Raw genomic sequence first — 22,117 nt, 5'->3', positions numbered from 1 at the left:
CACGGTGTGTTCATGCCTATAATCCCAGCTACTTGGGAGGCGGAGGTAGGAGAATCATGGTCTGAGGCCAACCCGGGGAAAAAATGCAAGACAAAGTAAACAAAGTAAAACAAGTAAAAGGAGGCTCAACGGGAGAGCACTTGCCTAGCAAGTGTGAGGTCCTGAGTTCTATCGCTCGTACAGCCCCAAAAGCAAAACGAAAAAAGATTCACTCCATAAAATAACTGGCCCAAACTTGCCAAAAATGGCAGTGCCATAAAACACAAAGAAACAACTGTGTCAGATTAACAAATGAAACATAGGACAAACAATGCAACACCAAAGCCAGGGTTTGCTTTTGCTCTAAAGGATATTGTTTGGGAACTTGGCAAAACCAGAAATCAAAGTTGTGGCTTACTCCAAGTCCTGTGCAAGTTAATGCCCTGATTGCGTTCATTGCACTCCTGTTACAAAAGAAGCCTTTGTTCCTAGAAAATACACACCAACCTGTTTAGGGGAAAAATTATTTATGCAACACACTCTCAAATGGTTCAGGAAAAATGATCTAGATCCACAGACAAGAATAAAAATGTGATAAAACTTCCAGGTGCCAGGTGGCTCATGCCTGTAATCCTAGCTACTAGGGAGGATCGAGGTTCAAAACCACCCTGGGCAAGTAGTTTGTGAGACCCTATCTCTAGAATACCCAGCACAAAAAAGGACCGGTAGAGAGGCTCAAGTGGTAGAGCACCTCCAAGCACATGTGAGACCCTGGGTTCAAACCCCAGTGCAGCAAAAGAAAACTCCACCACCTACCCAAGTGCCCCACTCAGGAACCTGGGCTTGTCCAGGACACCTTCCTGTCCTTACTCCTCAATCCAACCAGTTACCAAGTGACTTCAGGGAGTCTTTAAGTCCCGTAAAGCCAGGCTCCTGTCTGCTATTCACCCCTGTGTGTCCAGTGCCAGCATCAGGCATCTGGTCTATGCTTAAGAGATATCTGTAGGGCTGGGGCTGGAGGTGTTGTTCAGTGGTAGGCCACTTTTCTGGCATGTACAAGGCCCTGGGTTCAATCCCCAGCATCCCCAAAAAGAAAAGTGGTTGTTGAGTGAATGTAAGTTGACCCATTGATTGATCAGGGAAGTAGCACTCCTCCATCTGAGAACAGAGCCCTGCTTCCTAGGTGCCAGGACTTACTCACAGTTGTACAGGTTTGTATCAGTCCTTTAGTGCCACATAACAAATTATCCTCAAAGCCAACAGCTTAAAACAGCCATCTCCTCCTGTCACACACAGTGGGGGAGGTCAGGGAGTTTGGAAAGGTTTTGCTGGGGGAGGGCAGGGCTCCAGCTTGAGGTCTCTTAGGAGGTGGCAATCAAGGTGTCAGCGGGTCATGGAAAGGTATAACTGGGGCTGGCAGAGCCACATCCCCCATAAATGGGGCCAGTTGTTAGCTGTAGTCCCTTCACATACTTCACCATCTTTAGGTCACAGCAGCTGGCCACCCCAGAGCAAGCAACCAGAGGAAGCAAAGCAGAAGCCACTGAGTCCTCTATGTCCTTGCCTCGAAGCCACACCATCATATTGCCAGGCCCTCTTGGCTATGCCCTATTCACGGAGGGAGGGGACTATGCAGAACACGAATGCCAACAGGAAAGGGTCATTGGAGTCTGGCTACCACAGGACAATGTCAGGGGCTGAAGTCCACGCTATGCACTCTTGTTAGGGTGACGTCCCCACAGCCCCAGGTCAGCTAACACAGCCCTGCTAGTCGGCTCCAGGTCCCTCCTGGTTGTCAGCCTCATCTCTCAAGGGATTCCCAAGAGTCACACAGAGAGCAGAACCTGGGCATAAACTGCTACCATCACTGTAACCCCCCAGGCACTGCCCTCTACAGCTTACAAACCCCAGCGTCTCCGATGGAGGCCATCGTCCAAACACCACATGGCTCTACACGTTACAGAGAGGTGATGTGACTTGTCTGAGGCCACACAGAAAAAGTTTGGCAGGACCCAATTCTTGGCTCCTAACCCCACATTCCTTCTACTGCCCTGCCTGACCGCCAGCTCAGATCCACATCTCCTAATACCCACTGCAAGCCTCAGTCTCTGTCCAGAGCAGGTACTTGTCATCCTTTTGGGACACCCCCCCCCCAGTCCCCCAAGGTGCCTGCTCTCTGCCAGAGTCTAAGCAAGCACATTCACAAATTTTCCATTCAGATGGGGACCTTTCAGACCACTCCCAGAGGCTGTCTGCAGGCAGCGGATGTGCACCAGAAGGCTGGACAAGGGCTAACAGCATGAACTAATATTTAGAAATAGTACAACCCCAGGGAGAGTCAGCTGTGGCCAGCTGGTCACAGCCACTGAAGCCACAAGCCTATGTGGATGTGGTGTGGCAGAGAAGAGCCTGCTCTGGGGAACAGAGGCTCCAAGAGGGTCCCCAACCCCTACCGTATTCTCAGCACAGTTTGGGCATGACTCAGAGCCTGCCCCCGCCCCCCCGGGGCCAGGCAAAGCTCTCCACTGCCTCCCATTCACAGCCTGCTCCTGAAGAAAGCAGAAAAGACGTTTCAGCTTCTGAATTGTGTAATTGTTGGGACTTGCTGCTCCCGCCCGCCTCAGCCTGGCTGGCTGCACTTGGAGGAGCCCCATGGATGCCTCAGCCAGAGCAGGAGCTAGGCCACTCCTAACAGAGGCTCCTGTCAGAGGTCCCAGCCTGGGGCCTGCTGAGACGGAGCTCCTGGTCACGAGATTGCAGGGCCAAGGAGCCCACGCCCACGTCCCTTTGAGCGGTGGTGCCCAGGGTTCTGTGTCCTTCATGGCGGAGACCCAATTCTCTGAGGGCCAGGCCTCGGGAAGCACCCTCTGCTCAGGCACCGCCCCATCTAGGGCACAAGCACACACCATTTACCAGCAAGCTGGCATTGGACACAGGCTTCTTGGGTGGAGCCCAGGCGGTCAGGGTGCAAAACACCCTGACTGAGGACAGGGTGGAGCTGCAGCCACTGCCAGAGTGGGTAAAGTGACCTGAAGTGCCTGGCCAGCAAGCATGGCTGAATGCTGGTGGGAAAGAGGGCTTTCTGATATCTTGTTCTCCCAGACCATGTGGGGAAACTGAGGCAGCACACATCCCAGGTCATTGTAGCTTCAGAGAGCATTTTGGTGGTACTGGGGTTTGAATCAAGGCAGGCACTCTACCACTTGGGCCGTACCCTCAGCCCTTTTTTTGCCTTTTTTAGTTATTTTTCAGGTAGGGTATTGCATTTTTGCTTGGGTCGGGCCTCAGACCTTGATTCTTCTACCTATGGCCTCCCACATTGCTGGAATAACAGGTGGATGTCACCATACCTAGCTAGCTTCAGAGAATTCTGAATCCTCCTTCACTCATGGGTAGGGGCAATCCCTCTTCTTTCTTCTAGGGTATTCTGAGTTGCCTTCTTTCCCCTCCCGCCATGTGCCTTGTCCTGTGCCTTGCTGGAAGGGGTCAGTCTGGGGCAGAAGCAGGGGAGGCTACTCAGGCCGAAGGGAACTAGGAGAACTACAGAGATCAGTACTCCATGGCCAGGTATAGATTATGGCGCACATCTATAATCCCAGCACCTGGGAGGCCCAGGCAGGAGGATCATGAGTTCAAGAGCAGCCTGGGCTACTTAGCAAGTTCCAGGCTATCCCAGGCTTGAGATAGCAAGACCCTATCTCAAACAAACAATAACAAGGAAAAACAAGAGATCAGTACTCCAGGGAGGACAGGGAGGACTTCCTGGGGGGGAAGGTGAGATGTGGCCAGGGAGGCAGGGGCAGTCAGAGATGGTCACCAAGGATATCTGGACAGTCATGGCAAAGTTGGCAGCCAGAAGAGAGGCATGAGCCAGGCCTCAGGGTGCCAGGGAGCCCAGGTCAGCTCTGCTCAGGACAAAAATACCCAGGGCGCTAGGGCAGAGACTGAAGGGCAGGCCAGGAGGTGGGCAGAGATCAGTTCCCAAGCACCATGGGCACCTCAACTTTCTGCCAGTCTGCCTGGTATGACTGCTCAGCATTGGTCCAGCGTTCAAATACCAGACTACAGGCTGAATAAAGGTCAAGTTCCAGAGCCCCAGCATCCCTTTCGTACTGAGATCTTCATCTGTCCAGAACACCCACTACCCAGGGGATCAAGAGACCAGGTTGAATGATTTTGGGGTTTTTTGGTTGGTTGGTTGGTTGGTTTGCGGGTTTATTTATTTTTGTGGTGCTGGGGATCGAACCCAGGACCTTCAGCATGCCAGGCAAGCACTCTACCACTGAGCCACATCTCCAGTCCTAGGTGAACGTTCATAAAGCGGGAAGCCCCAGTGTAGGCGGCAGCTGGGTCATGACTGCAGAGCTGACTGCATTGCTTTTCCAGGCCTGTGTTTCTCTGCTCAGCTGGCAACTAGGCAGGGGATGCTCTGAGCTAATCCCGACTTGAACCTCAGCTGTGGGCAGCAACTCCCTGTCTGGAGGCTCCCCAGACAGGCAAAGGACTCCTGGTCCTGGTGGTGATGGACAAATCTGTGGGTGGGTAGGGACCAGAGATGGGGGACATGGGACCTGTGGACATCTCAACCAAAATTTTTGATTCATAAAGGAGCAAAAGCCTTCTTTCCTGTTCATTCCTAAAAAGAAAACACCTTCCTTCCAAATAGTCTTCCAAGCTGCTTCACAAACCCCAGACCCATACTTGGCCAGTAATTAGTCCTTAATAAGGGCCAGGTGTCTTGCTGACTCGGGAGAGGGAGAACAAAGGACAAGTTGTGGACTTATGGCTTTATTGTCCCTGAGGCCATTGGGGTACAGCTCCTGCCCCAGACCTTCTAGGGTGTTTGGATAGGAGTGCTCAGGTTTGTCAAAATCCCCATAGAACAACAGCAATTGGCTTCTTAGCTGACCCCAGCAAGCATTTATTGAACACCTACTGTATGCAGCTTCCTCTGGAGGGGAAATTCAAGGTTCACAGCTGACATCCCATCAAGGGAAGGGATTGTGTAAATTGTATGGAGATGGCGAAGCACTGGGGTGTGCAGATGACAGAAGGAGGAAAAAGGACATTCACTGAGCACCTACTGTATGCCCTGGCTCTGGGATAGGCACGTGAGATACATTAAAGCATTTAATTCTCACACACCCAGTTTTACAAATGAAGAAAGTGAGACGTGGAGAGGGGAAAGAACTTTTTCAAGGTTACACACAGCTGGTCAAAGGAGAGCTGAGAGTACAACCCGGGTCTGTCTGGAGTCAAGACCAGTACTCATCCCCACCACGGGGACCTGGCACCACTGGGCTTGGGCTCAAAGACCTGGCTCCCCCCTGAGTAGACTTGTTCAAGTCCCTTGATCTTGCTCTATATCCGTCTTTTCATCTGCAAAGTGGGACTCAGCTTTGCTACAAACTATGAAGTGCTTGCTATACACATTGCAGGCCTGTCACTGGCCAGGGATGGACTAGGAAGAAGGTGCACGGTGGGGTGGGGTGGGGTGAGGTAGTTTGTGGGCTGGAGCAGGCAGAAGCAGAGGAATTTGGGTGAGAGATGAAGGAAGAGCCTTCCAGGGCCGTTCTTCCACCATTGGCTGGATCCAGACTCCAAGGCGAGCAATGCTGAGGCTGAGGCTGTCGCCTCAGTCTACCCTCTAGGTGCTGGAAACCTACAGCACTGCTCCCCTTTTTCCAACTCCTGTTTGGGACTAGGCAGAAGCTCTAGCCTGGGAGGGAGCCAAGAGGAGAAGGGCCCAGGCTGAAGCTGTTAGGTAGGAGCTAAATCCAGGGCCAGATTTCCAGGAGGCAGCCCAGCAAGTAGGAACAACTGGATTCTGAGGTCAGGAGACCTGCACTTCAGGCTCCAAATAACAAGGGACCTGTGCTCCACCTGGGGCTTTGTAGCACCACTTCCAGCTCTGATCCAGTATCCGTGTCCATAAAAGGAGGGGTGGCCCACACACTTTGCAGGGGTGCTTTGAGGCAAATGATACCCTGTGAGAAGTCCAGACATTTCTCCTTTACAGCCAGGCGAAGAAGTCAAGGTGGCAGGACCAGTGGCCAGAGCCTCGCAGGTCCTCACAGCGAAAACGGGGCTCTGAAGAGACCTCAACGGCAAAGGGCCTGTGGGGGGTAGGGACATCTGTCCTTCCTTCCCTAAGGTTACACACTCCATGCAAGGGCAGAGGAGGGGGACAAGTGCCGGGGCTGGTCCAGCTCAGGCCTCCTCCCAGAAGGGGTCTCCAGGGGTCTTGGAGTCAGAGCTCAGGGGGTCTGGATCCTCCTGGGGCTTTGTCCCAAATCTCCACGGTGGGGTCTGGATCTGACATAGCAGTAAGGGTCCCCTCGCCTCTGCCCCAGCACGGGCCCTTTAAGAAGGTTGGGGGTGGGGGCAGGCGCGGGGGCCCCCGCCCGTCTGCCGCCCGGAGCGCGGGTCGGCGCCCGCCCCGCCCCTGGAGTTAAGTGCGCGGGCTGCGAGGCACTCGGCCCGGAGCCACTCCGCACTCGCCACTCCGCAGCGCCCAATCCTGCTGTCCCTCCGGCCAGCCGCCGCGATGCGCCCCAGCCCGCGGCCCCCGAGGCTCCCGCCGCCAGTCCCCGCCCTGGCCCTGGCCCTGACCCTGACCTTGGCTCTGTGGGTCAGACCCGCATCTCCTGGTGAGTGAGACCCTGACCAGGGTTTTCCCAGGGGAGGGAAAAGGGACCCCAGGGGACAGAAGTGGTCCCCGGATCAGCAGTCCAGGGGGCTACGCTTCTCCAGCGCCAAGCTGAGGTCTCTTGGGGTCCACACTGGAGTGGACACAGGACCTCTAGGGAAAGCTGTTGATCTCAGGTTATGTGGGGGGGGGGGTCTGCTTATCCCAAGTTGTCAAACGGGTGACCAGGGTTCCCTGGCGTCAGATTGCCCAGGGCTGGCTCTGCTCTCCAGAACTGTCCAAGATACAAGATACCCACCATCTGGAGCCACACTAATGCCATCCTGGCTCTGTTCAACAGACAGGCTGGAGAGACCAAACTGGTGCCCAAAGACAGAAGTGGGCATTCCCGCTCCGGAGGCCTTGGACAGAGAGTGGGGAGTGCGGTGAGGAGGGCAGTGGAGAGGGAGCCACCCTGCCTCACCCTGTGTTTGCCCCCGACACACCTTGGCCTCCACCTCCTCCAGCTGCCTCTAGCCTTCTACACCCTGCCCTCTCCGGGTCCCCCTCCTCTGTTCCCAGGAGGTCCGACTGACTGGCCTCTTCCTTCTGCTTCTCCATCTCCTCTCTCCTTGCTGAGAGGACTTGTTTGGTGACAGACAGGACCACCCACTCTTTAGCCTCAAGAAAAAGGGCTCTCACCCCCCAGAAATCCTGTGCACCAGCAAGGCTTGTCTCTCTGACAGCCCTGCCACACCTCCCTGTTCCAAGCACTGGTGTCTGATCCCAGCAGAGACTGAATGAAAGTTTGCCTTCTAGAGAGGTGCTAGCCCGCATCTCTGCTTTGTCACAATGCCAGGATTCCCAGCATTACACCATTCTTCCTTCAGTGAAGGCATGGTCTAGTTATGCCATAAGATCTGTGGCCTCAAGACCTGTCAGTCATTACTCCCCATGTATGAATCAGGCCTCAGCCTACATCTTTTGGGACCATTCCCAAAAGCAACATTTTGCAGAAGAGCCTGAGTCTCCCTTTCAGGGACCCATGCCACACCCTTCTTCCCATCAGATGGGGAAGCCAGCTCTCAAGGAGGGCATCACGAGGTACCCAGAAGGGAAATGAGTCAGGGAGGACCCCCCTTGCACTGGGGTGAGTCAGAGTGGATCCCCTGTTCCTACTGCAAGGACCCACTCCCTAATAGCTCATAGCCTGGGTGATGGATAGACATCCCAGTGAGGGAGCACCAAGGAGACTGGGGGGTCAACTCATCCCCAGCCCCCAGCTCTGCCTCAGGAAATATCCCAGCAGCCCACCTCTTTGGTCTTTGACTGAGAACCATTCTCAAAATACCTTCTTAGCACTGACAACGTGGGGCATTGTGCTAGACGATGAGGGGTGCCCAGAAATGGACAGGCTGAACTTGGACTCATTCAGGAGGCAGAAAAGCAGATTCAAACTCAAACAGCAGTTCCTAGTGCTGTAGGCAAAGATTCAGATGAAAAGTGTGGAGGAAGAGCTTGGGAAGTAGCTTAGTGGTGGAGCACTTGCCTAGCATGTATGAGGCCTTGGGTTTGATCCCCAGCACTGGAAAAAAAAAAATGTAGAGAAGAGAAAATCAGAAGCAAGCTGGGGAGGGACAGAGGGTGGCCCTTGAACCAAGCCTTGGAGGATGGAAAGTGAGTCTCTAGGCACTACTCAGCCTGAACAAGGGCACTAAGGTAGGTGTAAGAGAGAGAGGAGATAGGAAGGCCAGAAACCTGTCAGGAAAGCATATTTTGAACACAGGCCAGGAAGCGCTATTGGGCTGAGCCACTAAACCTTACATGGCTAAAGGAAGCCCACAGCCTAGGCCCTGTGGCAATGAGGAGTCAAAGAAGGTTTAGGGCAGGAGAGCAGCATGGTGTCCATGGGGTTTTATAATGTTAAACTAACCCTTGTCTTTAGGAAGGATTTGGAAATGGGGAAGAAGTGAAAGAAATGGTACCCATTTCTTTCCCATGACAGAGCACCTGTCCACAAGCCCATCTCACAGACCCCTGTCCCGGACCACAAAAGGGGCAACCTGTATCTGAGGAAGCCCCCTACTCTCACCTCTCCTGGACCCCCCCCCCCAGACCCAGAGGCCCTTGAGTTCTCATGTCTCAGAGTAAGGCATGCTGGGAGACTCTCTTGCATCCAGAGCACAAGGCCTGGGAGTCAGATATCCTTGGAAACCATTTTGGACAACTTCCCAACTGAACAGACAGGGAAACTGAGCCCCCAGAGAGGAAGCAAAGTCCCACAGAGAATCCCAGCTGCCCAGGAAGAGTCCCAGCCCTGCCTCATTGGGTGATAAATTAGGTGTCTAGCTTCTCCTGAGCTCCGGGGGAGGTGCGCAGCAGCGGGGCACATGCTGGGGGAGGCTGAAAAGGAGATATGCTAAAAGGGCAGGCAAAGAGGAAAGGACTTCATATCCCAGTGCAGGAAGGTAGACGGGCAGTGGCTTCTGAACCTCCTCCCCGGCCTGGCCTCACTGACTGTGAGAGGCTGAAGTGGGCTCTACGTGCAATGCCTGGAGGGGCTGAGAATTGATGGAATGTCATTTTTTTTTTTTTTTTGGTAGTACTGGGTTTGAACACAGGGTCTTACGCTTGCTTGGCAGGTCTTCTACCACTTGAACCATGCCCCCAGCCCTCTTAGCTTTAGTTATTTTTTGGATAGGGTCTGGAGTTTTTGCCTGGGCAAGCCTAGAGCATGATTCTTCTATGTATAGCTCCTAAGTAGTTGGGATTACAGGTGTGAACCTCTGTGCCAGGCCTTACTGATGGAGTATCTTAAAGAGCAAGGCCATGGAGCCCTAGGTTCAAGAAACAGAACCTGGGTTAATCCTGCTGCCTCTGAGTATGACTTCAGGAGACCAGCGGTGCTGGGGACAGACTCAGAGTTGTGTGCACTGTACATGCTGCCCCAGACCTCTGAGCAGGGCAGGGGCCAGAGCCCCTGGCCCAGCCCACCCCGACTCTAGAAAAGCTGTCTCAGAACCAAGTATAACTGAACCTTCTCCCAAGGTCTGCCTGCCCAGGCAGGACAAGAAGGGCCTTTTAGTTCTGCCTGCTTGGGGGGCCGTGGGGGAGGGGGAGCCACACCAGGTGGGCCAGGCGGCTGGCTGCTGGCGGGAGGGGAGCAGGCGTGTATGAAGCTCCCGGAGGAAGTATATAAGCTGAGTCTGGGAACTGGGCGTGCTGCCCAGGAGGGGCGGCAGGGGAGGGGTGTTGGAAATAGCTTGTTTGCTGGTGCACACAGATGGGGCACACACACAAGGACACACAGGCTATAGAGATGGCCACTCTCACCGACCCTGTGGAAATGACTGCTACCAGGAGTCTCCAGAGGCTGCTGCTTCATTCCCAGCCCCCTACCTTGCAACCAGGGCTGAGCGGCACCTGGGAGAGGAAGAGAGCACTGGATGGGGCAGGGGTGCTGGGCCTAGCTGTGGCTTCTGTTTAGGACCAGGAACAGATTAACAAAGGGGACTGTTCCCTCCCTGGTCCTCTGATCCTTCACCTCTCTAACTCTTGGCCCCTCTGCCCCAACTTAGGTTCAGATCTGTAGAGCCTTCCAGAGATAAGACTTTCTCCAGGTACAGACATAGCAAGGGGTCAGACACACACACTGTGTTACCACTGCTTCAAATCTGTGTTGAGCAGTCTTGGAATGAACCACATTTAGGGTAGAGATTCCTAACTCTCTGCCTCTCAGGAGGACCCACACCTCCAAACATGGAGAGCGGGGCCATCTGGTCACTGAGACTGAACCCTTCCCTCCAGAGACAGTCCTGGTGGGCACTGGCATGATGTCCTGCAGCCCCATGGTAGCACTGAGCAGCAGAGAAAAGCAGGGACTTCCTTGGGTCACTCTGTAGGCTCTCAGACCTTCCTGGATCAGCTGGTGGACCCCACCCACCAGTAGGCTTAGGCCTCAACAGGGAAAGAACTAGCTCCCTGAGTAGTCCAGATCTCTGTTCCTGTCCCTCCAGCAAGTGCCCCCCACCACACCAACCACCCCCCTTTGTAGCAGAAGCGAGGCCCCCTCCCCCAACTAGGGTAGCAGATGAAGCTGCATTTGTCTCAGATGTAGGGTGTAGCCCTACAGGCTGCTGTCAAGGTGGCTTGGTGGCATGGCTCACCCATGTGTTGGAGGTGGCGTGGGTGGATCTGGCCAGGGACAGTGGCTGTCTTGTTGACCGTTCCTTCCTCTTGCTCAGCGCCTACCCACGCCCGCCGGCTCACAGCCTGCAAGGAGCCAGCTCTGCCAACTGGTGTGCATTAGGGAGGCCGCCAGCCATGGCTCATGCTTAAACGTTTCAGTGTGTGCATCTCTTGCCTTAACGGGTGCAGTGTGCCAGTAAGGCTGTGACCCACCCCAGACCTCACTGCAGAAACCCCCAACCAAGGCCCCTGTGGTTCAGAGGGAAAATGGGACTCAGAGAGGGGAGGCTGCTAGCCCAGAGTCACAGAGCATAATCTTAGTGGACTGGGACGAGGTCTCCCTGCCCTTTGTCCTCATTCTCTGGTGGTAATGGCCTCCCCACAGGACCAGCAGCTCCGTGGGGACAGATGTCCCCTCTGCTTTCTCCAAGACTCTCCACAACATTGTTGAGTGCAGGGCTGGCCCACCAAGATTTCTCTGGGTATCACTGAGCCAATCAGAGAACACATGCTGCCTCAAGGTGCTCTAGAGGTCACACCTGAACCCACCTGGAAGCAGTTGAACCTGGGAATATGGGATTAGCAGCTCCCTGAACAAATGTTTATAGATTGGGTTTTGTGTAAGATGTAGATTTTGCCAGATGTGGTGAACGCTTATAATCCCAACATTTGGGAGGCAAGGAAGGAAAAGATCAAATTTAAGGGTGGCCTGGACTGGACTACATAGTAGTCCAAAAAAAAAAAAAAAGAGAGAGAGAGAGAAGGAGAGAAGGCATTAAGAACTTAACTTCCTGGTTATTAAAGAATCAGACTAATCAGGACTGAACCCAGGGCTCCCTGGGAGATGTCCTTCCCCAGGTATGGTAGTCAAGGAGCCAGAAGACAGGGAGCAAACCATGACCCCAACCTCCTGGCTGCCAGGCCCAGGCACTGGGGTCTCTCCCGCCTCAGAAGCCCACTCCTGCTCCTCCTGGAAGTCAGCAGGACATTCCTGAACTTCCAGGGAGGCAAGAACCTTGTTATGGCCAGGCACTGGTAGCTCACACCTATAATCCTTGTTACTTGGGAGGCAGGGATCAGGAGGATTGTAATTTGAGACCAATCTGGACAAAAAGTTTGAGAGACCCCCATCTCAAACAGTCAGTGGCGCACACCTGTCACCCCCAGCAACAAGGGGAAGCACAAATAGGAAGATGGTGGTCCAAGTCAGCCTGGGCAAAAAGTGAGACCATATCTTGAAAATAATCAACACAAAAGGGGCTGGTGGAGTGGCTCAAGTGGTAGAGCACCTGCCTAGCAAGCTTGAGGCCCTGAGTTCAAACTCCTGCAGGCCCAATGATCAGTACCATTTACCGTGCTGTGCCCTTCTCAGCTTCCACAGTCAAGGTGATCTGGGTCCCAGGGATTGTCTGATGAACCCAGCCAGCAGATATTCATCCACTGTTCCCAACACCCTTCTGTCTCTGTCCGAGCTGTTCTCAGCAACTGGTCTCCTCGCCTGTCACCACGGCTTCTGGGAGTGTTTTCTAACCACAAATGATTCTGAGACCTATGGCCTGGTCTGTCTCTCTCTTAGAGCCCTGCCCTGGATCTCCTACCCTCACCTGCCCTCTGCCCCCTGGTCCTGACCTTCAGTGTGTGTGTGTGTTCAGCAGGCTCTGGCAAGGACAGTGTCCAACCCCCAAGTCAGGACACAGCCCCTGGCTCCACAGACAGGGCAGGGCCTCTGGCCTGGGCCAGTCTACTCTCTGGGGACCCAGAAGGGATCAGGGAGACGAGACCAACTTCCGTTCCCACCTAGGAGCAACCCTTTCTCCCGCCCACATTTCAGGAGGGGACAACTATAAATATCAACGCGCCCAGAATGCTGATTCCCACGACACCAGCCCCTCCCTGCCCCCTTCACTTGTGCACAGCCGCAGTGCACAGCCACCGGCTCTCCTGCAGCTGGAGGCCAGCCAGGCTAGCCCGGACCCAGACATACACACACTCACTCACTCACTCACTCGCACACTCTTCCCACTCTGGTCAGGGAAAGAACAAATCACTGTTTTGGGGAGTATCTGGGCTAAGAGTGAGCTCCCCTCCCACACTCCTCCTGACTCAGGCCCCAGGGAACCTTTCCCAGGAAGCAAGAGGCCAGGCACAGAGTGGTTACAAGCGTGGTGTTAGGGCACCCAGGATTGGATTCCAGCCTCACCACTCCATGTGTCACCTTGGGCAAGTAACTTGACCTGTCTCTCACCTCAGATTTCTCCTTTAAAAGGAGTGAATGATTTCCCATTAGGGGTTGAAGATAGAGGAGAATTGGTGCCTGGTCTGGAGTAAATGCTAAGTGTCTGCATCTGAGGCTGGTGTTACTGTTCTTATGCCTTGCTCCTGTGAAGAGAGGGCATCCCTGTGGGGGATTGGGGTGGGTTCCTGCCAGAACCCTTTAAGAAAGGTTCCAAGGTAAAGACTTGGAGGAGGTACCCTGTGAGAGGGTCTGTGTGGGAATAAGCGCCATGGTAGGGAAAGTGGGCACCCCAGGAGGATATCAGCCAGCCCAAGACACTGCAGAAAGTGGGGGTAGGGGTTATGCATCCAGCTACCAAGGCTGAGGGCCCCCTACCACTGTCAGAAGAGGCAGAGACAGCCTCTCCCACCCTTCCAGGGCCTCTTTCCCAAGGCCTGACAACCCCACTAGAGCATATGGGAGATGTAGACTCAGACCCTGTCCACAGAGCAGGTGGGGAGCAGAAGAGAATGGGCACCAGGACTATTTACAGGGGGTCCACGCAGTGGGATCAGCCTGGAGCCCAGAAGCCTGTATTTCCCTGCTCTGTCAACTTCTCAGGAGTCCCCTCCTGGCACACACCCAGACTCTGGCCAGGACCCCGTGACATGAGATGGTTCAACTAGCAGAGATCCCATGGGGCTGTTTCCAACCATTCATGATAAGCAGTGGTGGGTGCTTCCTGAGAAGCAGAAACCCAGGCCAGGGGAGGTGAGGGAGCCTCTGTGGGGTGTTGGTGATGCCTGAGGTGTGTGTAGGCGTGAGATCAGAGGTGACAGCCTGGCCCAGGGACACCAGAGCCCTAGCCCCCGGGTTGAGATCCCACTGTGTGGACACCTCAAGGTCTCCACAGACCCCTGGGCAGGACCCACCCAATTCCCCGGATATGTGCTAATAGGATCCAGGCACCTGCCCCGAGCCAAGTTTCCGTGTCCAGTCATCTGAGGCCCATGTGCTTCTGGTCACCCATGTGGAGCCCAGCTGAGTTGGATGGGGGCTCATTCCTTGACTACGAGCAATCTGGGAAAGGAAGAGGTAGGGACCTGAGCTGATGCTTTCTGTGTGACAAGTCAAGATACCTGGCCCTGCCGTGTGACCTTCAGCAGCCCCAGTCCCTCTGTGGGCCTCTGAGTGGGATCTCTAGTCTCCTAGATCAGCTCTAAAACTCTGAGAGCTGACTGCTTATCGGGGTCTCACCACAGGGCAGACTGGGCCCAGAATGGGGCTGGGAGGCGGCCTTGCCTCACAGAGCCCACTGGTATTGAGAAGCCACTCCCCTAAGTTGGCAGTGAGCCCTGGGGCTCTCCCAGGGTGAGAGTAGCCGCTCCTTTCCACCCCCGGTTCCCTTCTTCCACCCCCTGGCCTGGCCCTACACTGCCAAAAATAAACCCAGACCACCCCATCTTGTCCCTGCCAGACCCACCCAGCCCCTCCAGAGCCATTTGAGTCACTGCTTGGGGATGCTCCTTTTTTTAACTGTCTGAGTCACCAGTTGTGGCTATGACACATACCCAGGCCGCCCGCAGTCAGCTCACAGCCCCTAATAAGCACAACCCAGGAAGGTCTGAGTACAGGCTGGCAGCAGGTGTGAGCCGAGGCGTGGCCTTGGCCTGTAACCTCTCCAGCACTCACTCCCTAGCGAGTCAGAGGTCAAGATGTCACCAAGGGGTCTACCTTTGCCCTGCCCCTCCTCCCATCTAGGATGATCCTCTAGAGATCTTGGTGACCGGGCCCATCTTCATGGGCTCTCCCCCGCCTGGCTCCCCCACCCCGCCTGTCATTGTCACCACAGACCTAGGCCTGCCCCTGAGATCAGCAGGGGCAGAAGGTCTCCAGGCTCTGGGTAAAGGCCACAGAGATGCCTAATTCCTGCCCTTGCTCAGCCGAGTCCCCTCAGACATTACACCACGCCTTGGCTCCATGAAGATGTTGTATGGACAGAATCCCCTCTTCAGCCTTCCTTGCTGTGCCTGTCTCCTCTCACAGCTGGGCCACAGAGCTCTCTCCTGGGCCACTCTCTCTCTCCCCCACCCTGTCTCTCTCTCACTCATCACCCACCCTCTGTCTCTCTCCCCCACCCTGTTGCTTCTCACTTCTCAACATCTTTCTGCCATCTCTCTCTCTCTCTCTCTCTTTCCCTGTCTCCCTCTCCCCCCACCCCCACCCCCCGCCACTTCCTCATCCCTCTCTCCATCTCCTCCTCCTCCATCCCTGCCTCCATGACTGCCTCCCTCTTCTCTCTGGCCCTGCTTTTCTTTCTGTCATCCTTTACCCAGGGTTGGTGGCAATCTGAAGTGCACCTCCTGTAGCTGGCACCCCTAGGTCCTCCTCTGTCTTCTCATAGATATAACAGACCCACCTCCACCATTCCAACATAGGGTGCTAGGCCCCAGGGATCAATCCCAAGAGAAATTTTCCATCCCTCTCCCCCAAGTCCCCTCCCCTGCACCAAAGCATAGGCTACATCCTGTCCCAGGGAATGTCAGGATCCCACAGCTACTTCCTTAGGGGCTGAGAAAAGGGGAGCAGGGGGCCTGGGAATGGCCCCACCTCCAGCTCAGCCGAGCAGGAGCCTGCACAGCCTCAAATCCCCTGTCTGTGGCCTTGTCTCCAGCTATAAATAGGGGCTCTGCTTCTATTTTCTTTAAAAACAAGCACCAGACTTGGTCACCACAGGCACAGAAAAGCACTGCCTGGCTGGGTCCCTCTCCCACCCCTCCCCAGCCACTGTGTCCAGCCCCCTGCCTCTGAGCACAGGGACCCTGGCAGGCCAGGAGGACTGGAAAGGAGGTTGGGGGTGAGAGGAAGGAGAAGAGGACCAGGGCAAGCTCCCAGGTAACACCCCACCCAGCAGGGTCAACTGAGGGCATATGCTGCCCCTCCCTCCCTCCTTCCCTCTCATCTCCTTTCACCAAACAAGGTCAGTCTTGTCCCCAAGACACACAGTGTCAGCGGAGAGAGGTGAGAGCAATACAGCTATTCCCTGAGCTACAGCTGGTGCCTTTGCACCCCAAAAGCAGAGAAGATTCCTTGGGCTGTGGGGAAGGGTGGGAGGACTGTTTCTTGCTATAGTAAGGAGCCAAGACAGGGAGTAGGGCCATGCTAGGGTGGGTGGAAAAGCCCGAGGTCCAGTGAGGCTGGTGCATAGCCTGTTCAAGGGAGGTGAGTGGGAATGCCTCGGGCAGGAGCAAGGTCACCCAGGGCCTTCTGTGCCATGCTAGAGGCTTGGGGCCTGATCCTGGAGCAATGGAGAGCCATTGAAGACTTCCATCAAAGGGAACTCAGTTCAGGTCAACTGTGGTTACTTAATGAACAGGAAGTTCATTAAGCCTGGCAAGGAGAGGTGGAGATCTGCTTTGTGGGATGACACAAGATGAATTTGAAGGAGAATTTAGGGGCAGGATAGATGAAATATGGGTATCAGTTAGCAGTGGGGAGAAAGGAAGAAGAGAGTCCAGGGAGACTCTCAGATTTTTGCCCAGCAAGGCTGGATGGTTGGGCCATCACTGAGCAGGTTGGGGAGGGAAGACCCCGAGTGTGGTTTGCCATGGATGGAGTGGGTATGGGGGTTTGTGGTCCAGATGTCCAGGGGCATTGGCAGTGGGCCTGGGCCCTGGCGAGTTGCTACCAGAGATGTGGGTACATCAGCAGCCTCGGAGAGGGTGTGCAGCAGTGAGTACAGCTCCTGAGGGCCTCAGGCTGCCAGGGAGCCATGGAGAAGTTAGTCTGGCAGGAGGCAGGTCGCCCAGGAGGCCAAGCCTCAGTCTGGGGATCCCTGTAGGACCCACTTAGCAGAAACCTGAGGTTTCCTGGCCCACCCTCCTTGCCACACTCTCCTGTGGTCTGTGTGAGACAGCTCTCCGATAGAAAATCCCTCCAAAGGGGCCAAATGCCACCTGTACTTCATTCTGTCATTCCCTTAGATGTTGACCTTTCCTCCATCAGCATATGTTCATAGCCTCGTGGATGTGCAAGTGGCCTGGGCAGGGGACACAGGCCTTAGGTTCTGTCCTTAAGAGCTTCTAGCCTGTAGGGGTGTCACTCCGTAGTAAAGCAAGTTCAGAATATGCAAGGCCCTGGGTTTGATCCTCGGTCCACCAAAAAGCTTCCAGCCTGGCTAGGCTTGTGACAATTTGGACCAAAGGTGGCTCTGCTGTATCCACTGTAGTGACCACACCTTTCTACCAGCCCTTTCTGGTTGGACTGAGCTGGCCTGAGTCCAGGTGTGGGTCAGTCTCTTCATCTAGGTCCCCTTTCACAGATGGGAAAGCAGCCCAGAGGACTGTGGGAGCACGGGTCTGAGTGGAGACTATGTGTCTGTGTGTGCACACGCTGTAGGGCAGATCACCTCTGACCCAGCATCTGACATGGGACATCCGTCTGTAGGTCATCCCACCCCTCTTCACTAAGTGTCAGACTGGGAGCTATCGCAGATGAGCCAGTGACCTTTCCAAGGCACACAGTCTGTTGTGTACAAGCTGGGCTACCAGGCTTTGGGTGCAAGCCACTGTCCAAACTCACACACTCATTGTCTCCAAAGCCAGCCTGCCAGGCAGGGGGCCCAACAACCCTATTCTAGTGGCTTCTCAGCCAGAGCTGCAGAGCTGAGGAGACAGACACTCAGAGATAAGCCACAGGCTTCCTTCCTGGGAGAGGGCTTGATCCAACCACAAGGGCAACTCCCAACCTGGGTAGAGCTCACACCCCCTGCCTCCCCCACCTCCTACCTGACCTCCAAGCCCAGTGGGCAGGCCTGGCACTTTTCACTGCTTCTGCACCTAGTCATCTCTAGCCAGCCCTCCCCCTCCTGGCAGTCCCAGAGCCTACCCCTCCAGTCACTCAGGAGAGGCCAGGCTGCCCTACCAGCCCAGCCAAAGCAGATGCGCTCCCTCCCTGCCCTGCTCCTCCCACCTCCACCCACACTGACAGAAGGAGCCTCAGGGGGGAGAGAGGGAAAAAGTGTGTCTTCCCAGGCAGGGGGCCAGCTCTCACACCCTCCTCCCACTGGGGCCAGCACAGATGCTCCACTTCCGATTCACAAAGCAGCCGCCACTTCTGTGTGCACAGGCTCCTGCTGCACCGCCCCTTGCTGACACCCACGGTACCCACAGGGGCTCAGGTCCCGGCTGTGCCTTGCTCCCCACGAGGATGTCGCACGGGGGAATGCCCTCCCTGAGCCTCTGTTTCCTCACCTGTAAAAGGGAGATGTCACACAGTGGCCAGGGAGCTAGACAGGCCCCATGCCAGGGGAGGGTCCCTCCTCTTTCTCTCCCCTGCCAGAAACCCTACCCCAGCCTGGGGAGGGCATGGAAAGAAGGGGACTGGAGATGTGGAGAAGGGTCTGGAAATCCACCCATCTTCCTGCACAAGGAGGAAAATTACAAGGCAGGGAAAAGCCTCTTGGAACTGCTCTCCACCACATCAGCCTCGCCCTCCTTGCCTGGGGCCTGGGAGCAGTAGGGCTCCACAAAGACTCCATTGAGCCGCTTGCTCCCGGATCCCAGCCCTCCAGCCTGGGTGGACTCTGGGATGCTGCTTCCATCAAAACCTCTTATTTTCCCGCCTACTTCCTCTGTGCCCTATATGGCCCCGGGGTTGGGACGCGTGGCTGGGAGCCCAGGGCGCCAATTCTGGTGCCCCCATAGGCCTCATGAGCCATACTCGGCATCTCGCACCCCACCCATTCCTGCTTTCTCTCAGGGCGCTCACCCTCCAGAGGGGATCCCTAATTTGGAAATGTTTCCCAGTAAACGCCCCTCCCTATGGGTAAGTCTAGGCACTTGGTTAAAAGACCAGTGACTGAGGCCAGGGCTCAGGCCATAGCAGAGGAAACCATGTTGGTGCCCTGGCCTCCTTGGCCTTGCCAGGGTCCAGAAAGGCAACCAAACAGAAGGTCAAGACCCCTGAGTGTAAGTCTTGAGCTCAAGAGTTCTTGGAGTAAGGAGGAGTGGGTCTACCTGGACCCCAGCAGAGGACCTCGCAGGAACCCAGTGGTTCTTCATGTTCTAGAGCTTTCCTGGAATAAGGTCTTACCTCCTCAGAGGGGGTGACTGCTGTCTGGAGTCCCATGGGATTTTGAGCCAATCTGCTCTTGTTCATATGGCAGCGCCAGTGGCCCCAGTAACTGGGGTTGGCCCCAGTTACAGAATCCCCATCTGGAATCAGGGGTTTAGTATGGCTAAGGAGGAGGGAGCCCCCTGGGCTCTGTAGGTGTGTGGGTCACTCCCAGGCAGCAACCCTGGCCAGCACTGAGCCTTCTAACCTTGGCTCAGGTGACCCCACTGTCACCCCTGGGAAGACCACTTCATCCCTTTGGTCTGAACTGAAATCTTTGCCCTTGGCACCTGCAGAGTTCAGAGCTGAGGAGAAGGCAGTAGTGTGGTTTGGGATGACAGGGCCTTGGGGGTCTGTGGAACATGCTGGGGGAGGGACTGTGACCCGCTAGGCCCACAGGCAGCTTCTCCCCGGAGAAGATGGGGAGACAGATGTGATGGGCAGGGGGACCTCCAGTCCTGGGTAATACCCAGAGCCACAGCTGGGCTAGACTATGGGCTCATGCCAGCGTCCTTACCTGCACGCAGGGTCTGGTGATGCTGACCTGTGCATGTCCACACACACACACACACTGTGGCAAGTCTGCGAGCTGCTTCTCCTATCTCGCCTCATGCTCCCAGCTCAGAATGGAGAGGGGCAGAGCACAGAGACCAGACCCACAGGCTCTGGCTGCAAATCAGACAAGACCAGCCAGCCCCTCGAGGTTGCTTAGCTTGAAAGCAGAATATTAGTAGGGGGAAAAAAAGAGAGATAGTCCCTTGGAGGTATAAGAGGAGGGAACCTGGCCTGAGTGCTGGGTGACTTCAGGGAGGGCCTTTGCTGGAGCAGGGCACCTGGTCCTTTCCTGTTCTCACACAGGAGCATTCAGTCCTCATGTGGGGCCCTCTGCTTCCTCCATACACTCTCAAGGGGAGACAGACAGCCCTTTATTCCTTTATTCCTTCTTCAGCCTCCCAAGCACTCACCCACTAAGCTACCTCAAGGAGATGCTCAGCCAGACCTGGAGCCAGGAACTGCCACCCCTGGTGCCAAACCCTAAGGATCCAGGGTAGAGAAATCCAGCTTCCCCCAGAGCAGCACTCCCCCCTCCCAGCTGGCTGGGTCCCCCCCACACATACTTCACTGGCCACAGTAGCAGACTCCTGCCAGCCTCCCACCTCTGGCCCTCTTGGCTTTTCCTGCTCCATGGCCTTCCTCAACCTTGATCTGCATCCCTGCATCCAGTCTTTATAAAGAGGGGTCTTTATTTCTCATTCTAAGACTTCAGATCTTTCTCAGGTGTTCTGTCTCTCCTGTTGGTCTTCCTCCCCCATCTCCATCCCTGTATTACGGTATCTGTGTGTGAATGAGTGAGTAAGTGAATGTGTGAATCAGCATGGGTGATCCCCCACCCTCTGAATACCCAGATCTCCTGTCCCCACCCTCGGCTGGGTCCTGGGCACTCCCTGCTGGCCATTCTGCCCATGGCTCTGGGCTCCTGCTTTCTCCCTTATAAAGTCAGGATGCAGCAGACACCCAGGAATGCTGGGCTTCCCGTGACGCACGCGGGCTGTGGGGCCCGCCTGGCTGCCCCAGGCAGTGGGGAATGCCGCGGGAAACATACAGGGGTCCTTTGCCAGGGAGTGGGGTGCTGAGGGGGAGTCTGGGGGTGGGGCTCAGACAATGGCTGGGCTGGAACTGCAGCCTCTCTCTGCTGCTCTTCCTCGGATGGCTTCTTCCCTGGAGCCTCCCGGTGTCCATCTGGGAAGTGGAGTTTTCTGTAGGCTTGGGCTGCAGAGAACTTGATATGGGAGACTCAGCATCCAAAGAGTAGGGGGCACAGGGGACAAATGGCCAGAGGCCCCAGGCCCGGCTCTCCAGACTGTCCTAGGGCAGGGTTTGTGGGATGGGGCAGATGGTGGGGGGGTGGCAAGGACAAAACTGGGAAGAGATTGAGGCAGAGGCAGCAACACAGGTAGACAAAGGGCGAGGACAATTAGCTAGTCCCCACGCCCCTGGGTTTCTGAGGACAGGCAGAGGGTGGGCATAGGAAATGCAAACCTCAGGCAGGATGGGGGCCAGCCTGGGATACATAGCGAGACCCTACCTCAAAAAACAACAACACAGAGAAGCAAGCCTTGTGTTTGGCAGTTGCTGGAGCAGCACCCAGGTTCCCATTCACTCATATCTCTGGAATGGTCACCAATGGAGCCAGGAGATGCCAGCACAACCCTGGAGGGTGGCTGGCTGGGGAGCCAGGCCTCACTTGCCCATCTAGAGGGGGACTGGCAGGGAAGCACACAGGCTCTTTCTGGGGCCCAGCCCTGGGTCTCAGGAAGAGGGATGGAACCACCCACCCTAAGGCCCAGACAGCAATGCCCTGTTGCTGGGAGGAAGGGTGGGAAGCAGCGAGAACTTTCCACCTTCAGCAGACCTCAAGATGGGCACAGACAGGAGAGGCAGGAATTCTCCAGGAACACACGACCTCTTTCATGGAGCCGGGCCCGGCCAAGTAACAGCGGGTAGACACCGAGAGGCAGGACAGGCCTGGACACAATTGCTGCTCTGTCCTGGCAGCTCCAAGCCCACACACATGCACACACAGACACACACACAGCTTTACGCAAACCCAAAACACCCCGGCAGCCACCCACACGCTTCGCGCGCAAACACACACACACACACACACACACACACACACACCTGTTAGCCTGGAAGCTCACCTATATACCTTCCTCCAGACAGGCCCATCCATGCAGCCTGCGCCTCCCACTTGTCCTCCAGACCCCTGGGCATCCTGCTTCTCCCATGCTAAAGGCCTGACAACCCACCACCACCACACCAATTATACCATGAACCCTCTTCCGGATCCACATTTGAGAGCAGACCTGGGAGGGACCCCCAGGACTCACCCCCACAGACAGAGGGGAGTGGGAGGGAAGAAGTTCTCATTTTACAGGATAGTACTACTGACACTGGAACCCAGGCCCCTTCTCCTGACCCAGAGGGCAGTC

The 22,117-nt window shown here is 55.6% G+C and overlaps 1 protein-coding gene and 1 non-coding gene across 2 annotated transcripts in view; one reads left to right on the top strand and one right to left on the bottom strand.

Annotated features, from left to right (window-relative positions):
* Positions 1-4,204: 4,204 nt before the first annotated feature.
* On the bottom strand, positions 4,205-4,277 carry Trnaa-ggc (transfer RNA alanine (anticodon GGC)). Its single transcript has one exon. It is a non-coding gene; the product is annotated as a tRNA-Ala (tRNA).
* Positions 4,278-6,447: 2,170 nt separating this feature from the next.
* Positions 6,448-22,117, top strand: part of Cspg4 (chondroitin sulfate proteoglycan 4) — a 35,969-nt gene continuing 20,299 nt past the window's right edge. The window contains exon 1 of the mRNA XM_020175890.2: positions 6,448-6,629. Within this exon, the coding sequence (XP_020031479.2) occupies positions 6,527-6,629 (103 nt within the window). The 5' untranslated portion in view covers positions 6,448-6,526. The remainder of the gene's footprint in view (positions 6,630-22,117) is intronic.

The sequence above is a fragment of the Castor canadensis genome, chromosome 19 (assembly GCF_047511655.1).
Source record: "Castor canadensis chromosome 19, mCasCan1.hap1v2, whole genome shotgun sequence".
NCBI lineage: Eukaryota > Metazoa > Chordata > Mammalia > Rodentia > Castoridae > Castor > Castor canadensis.
This window is presented reverse-complemented; position numbering and strand designations above follow the sequence as displayed.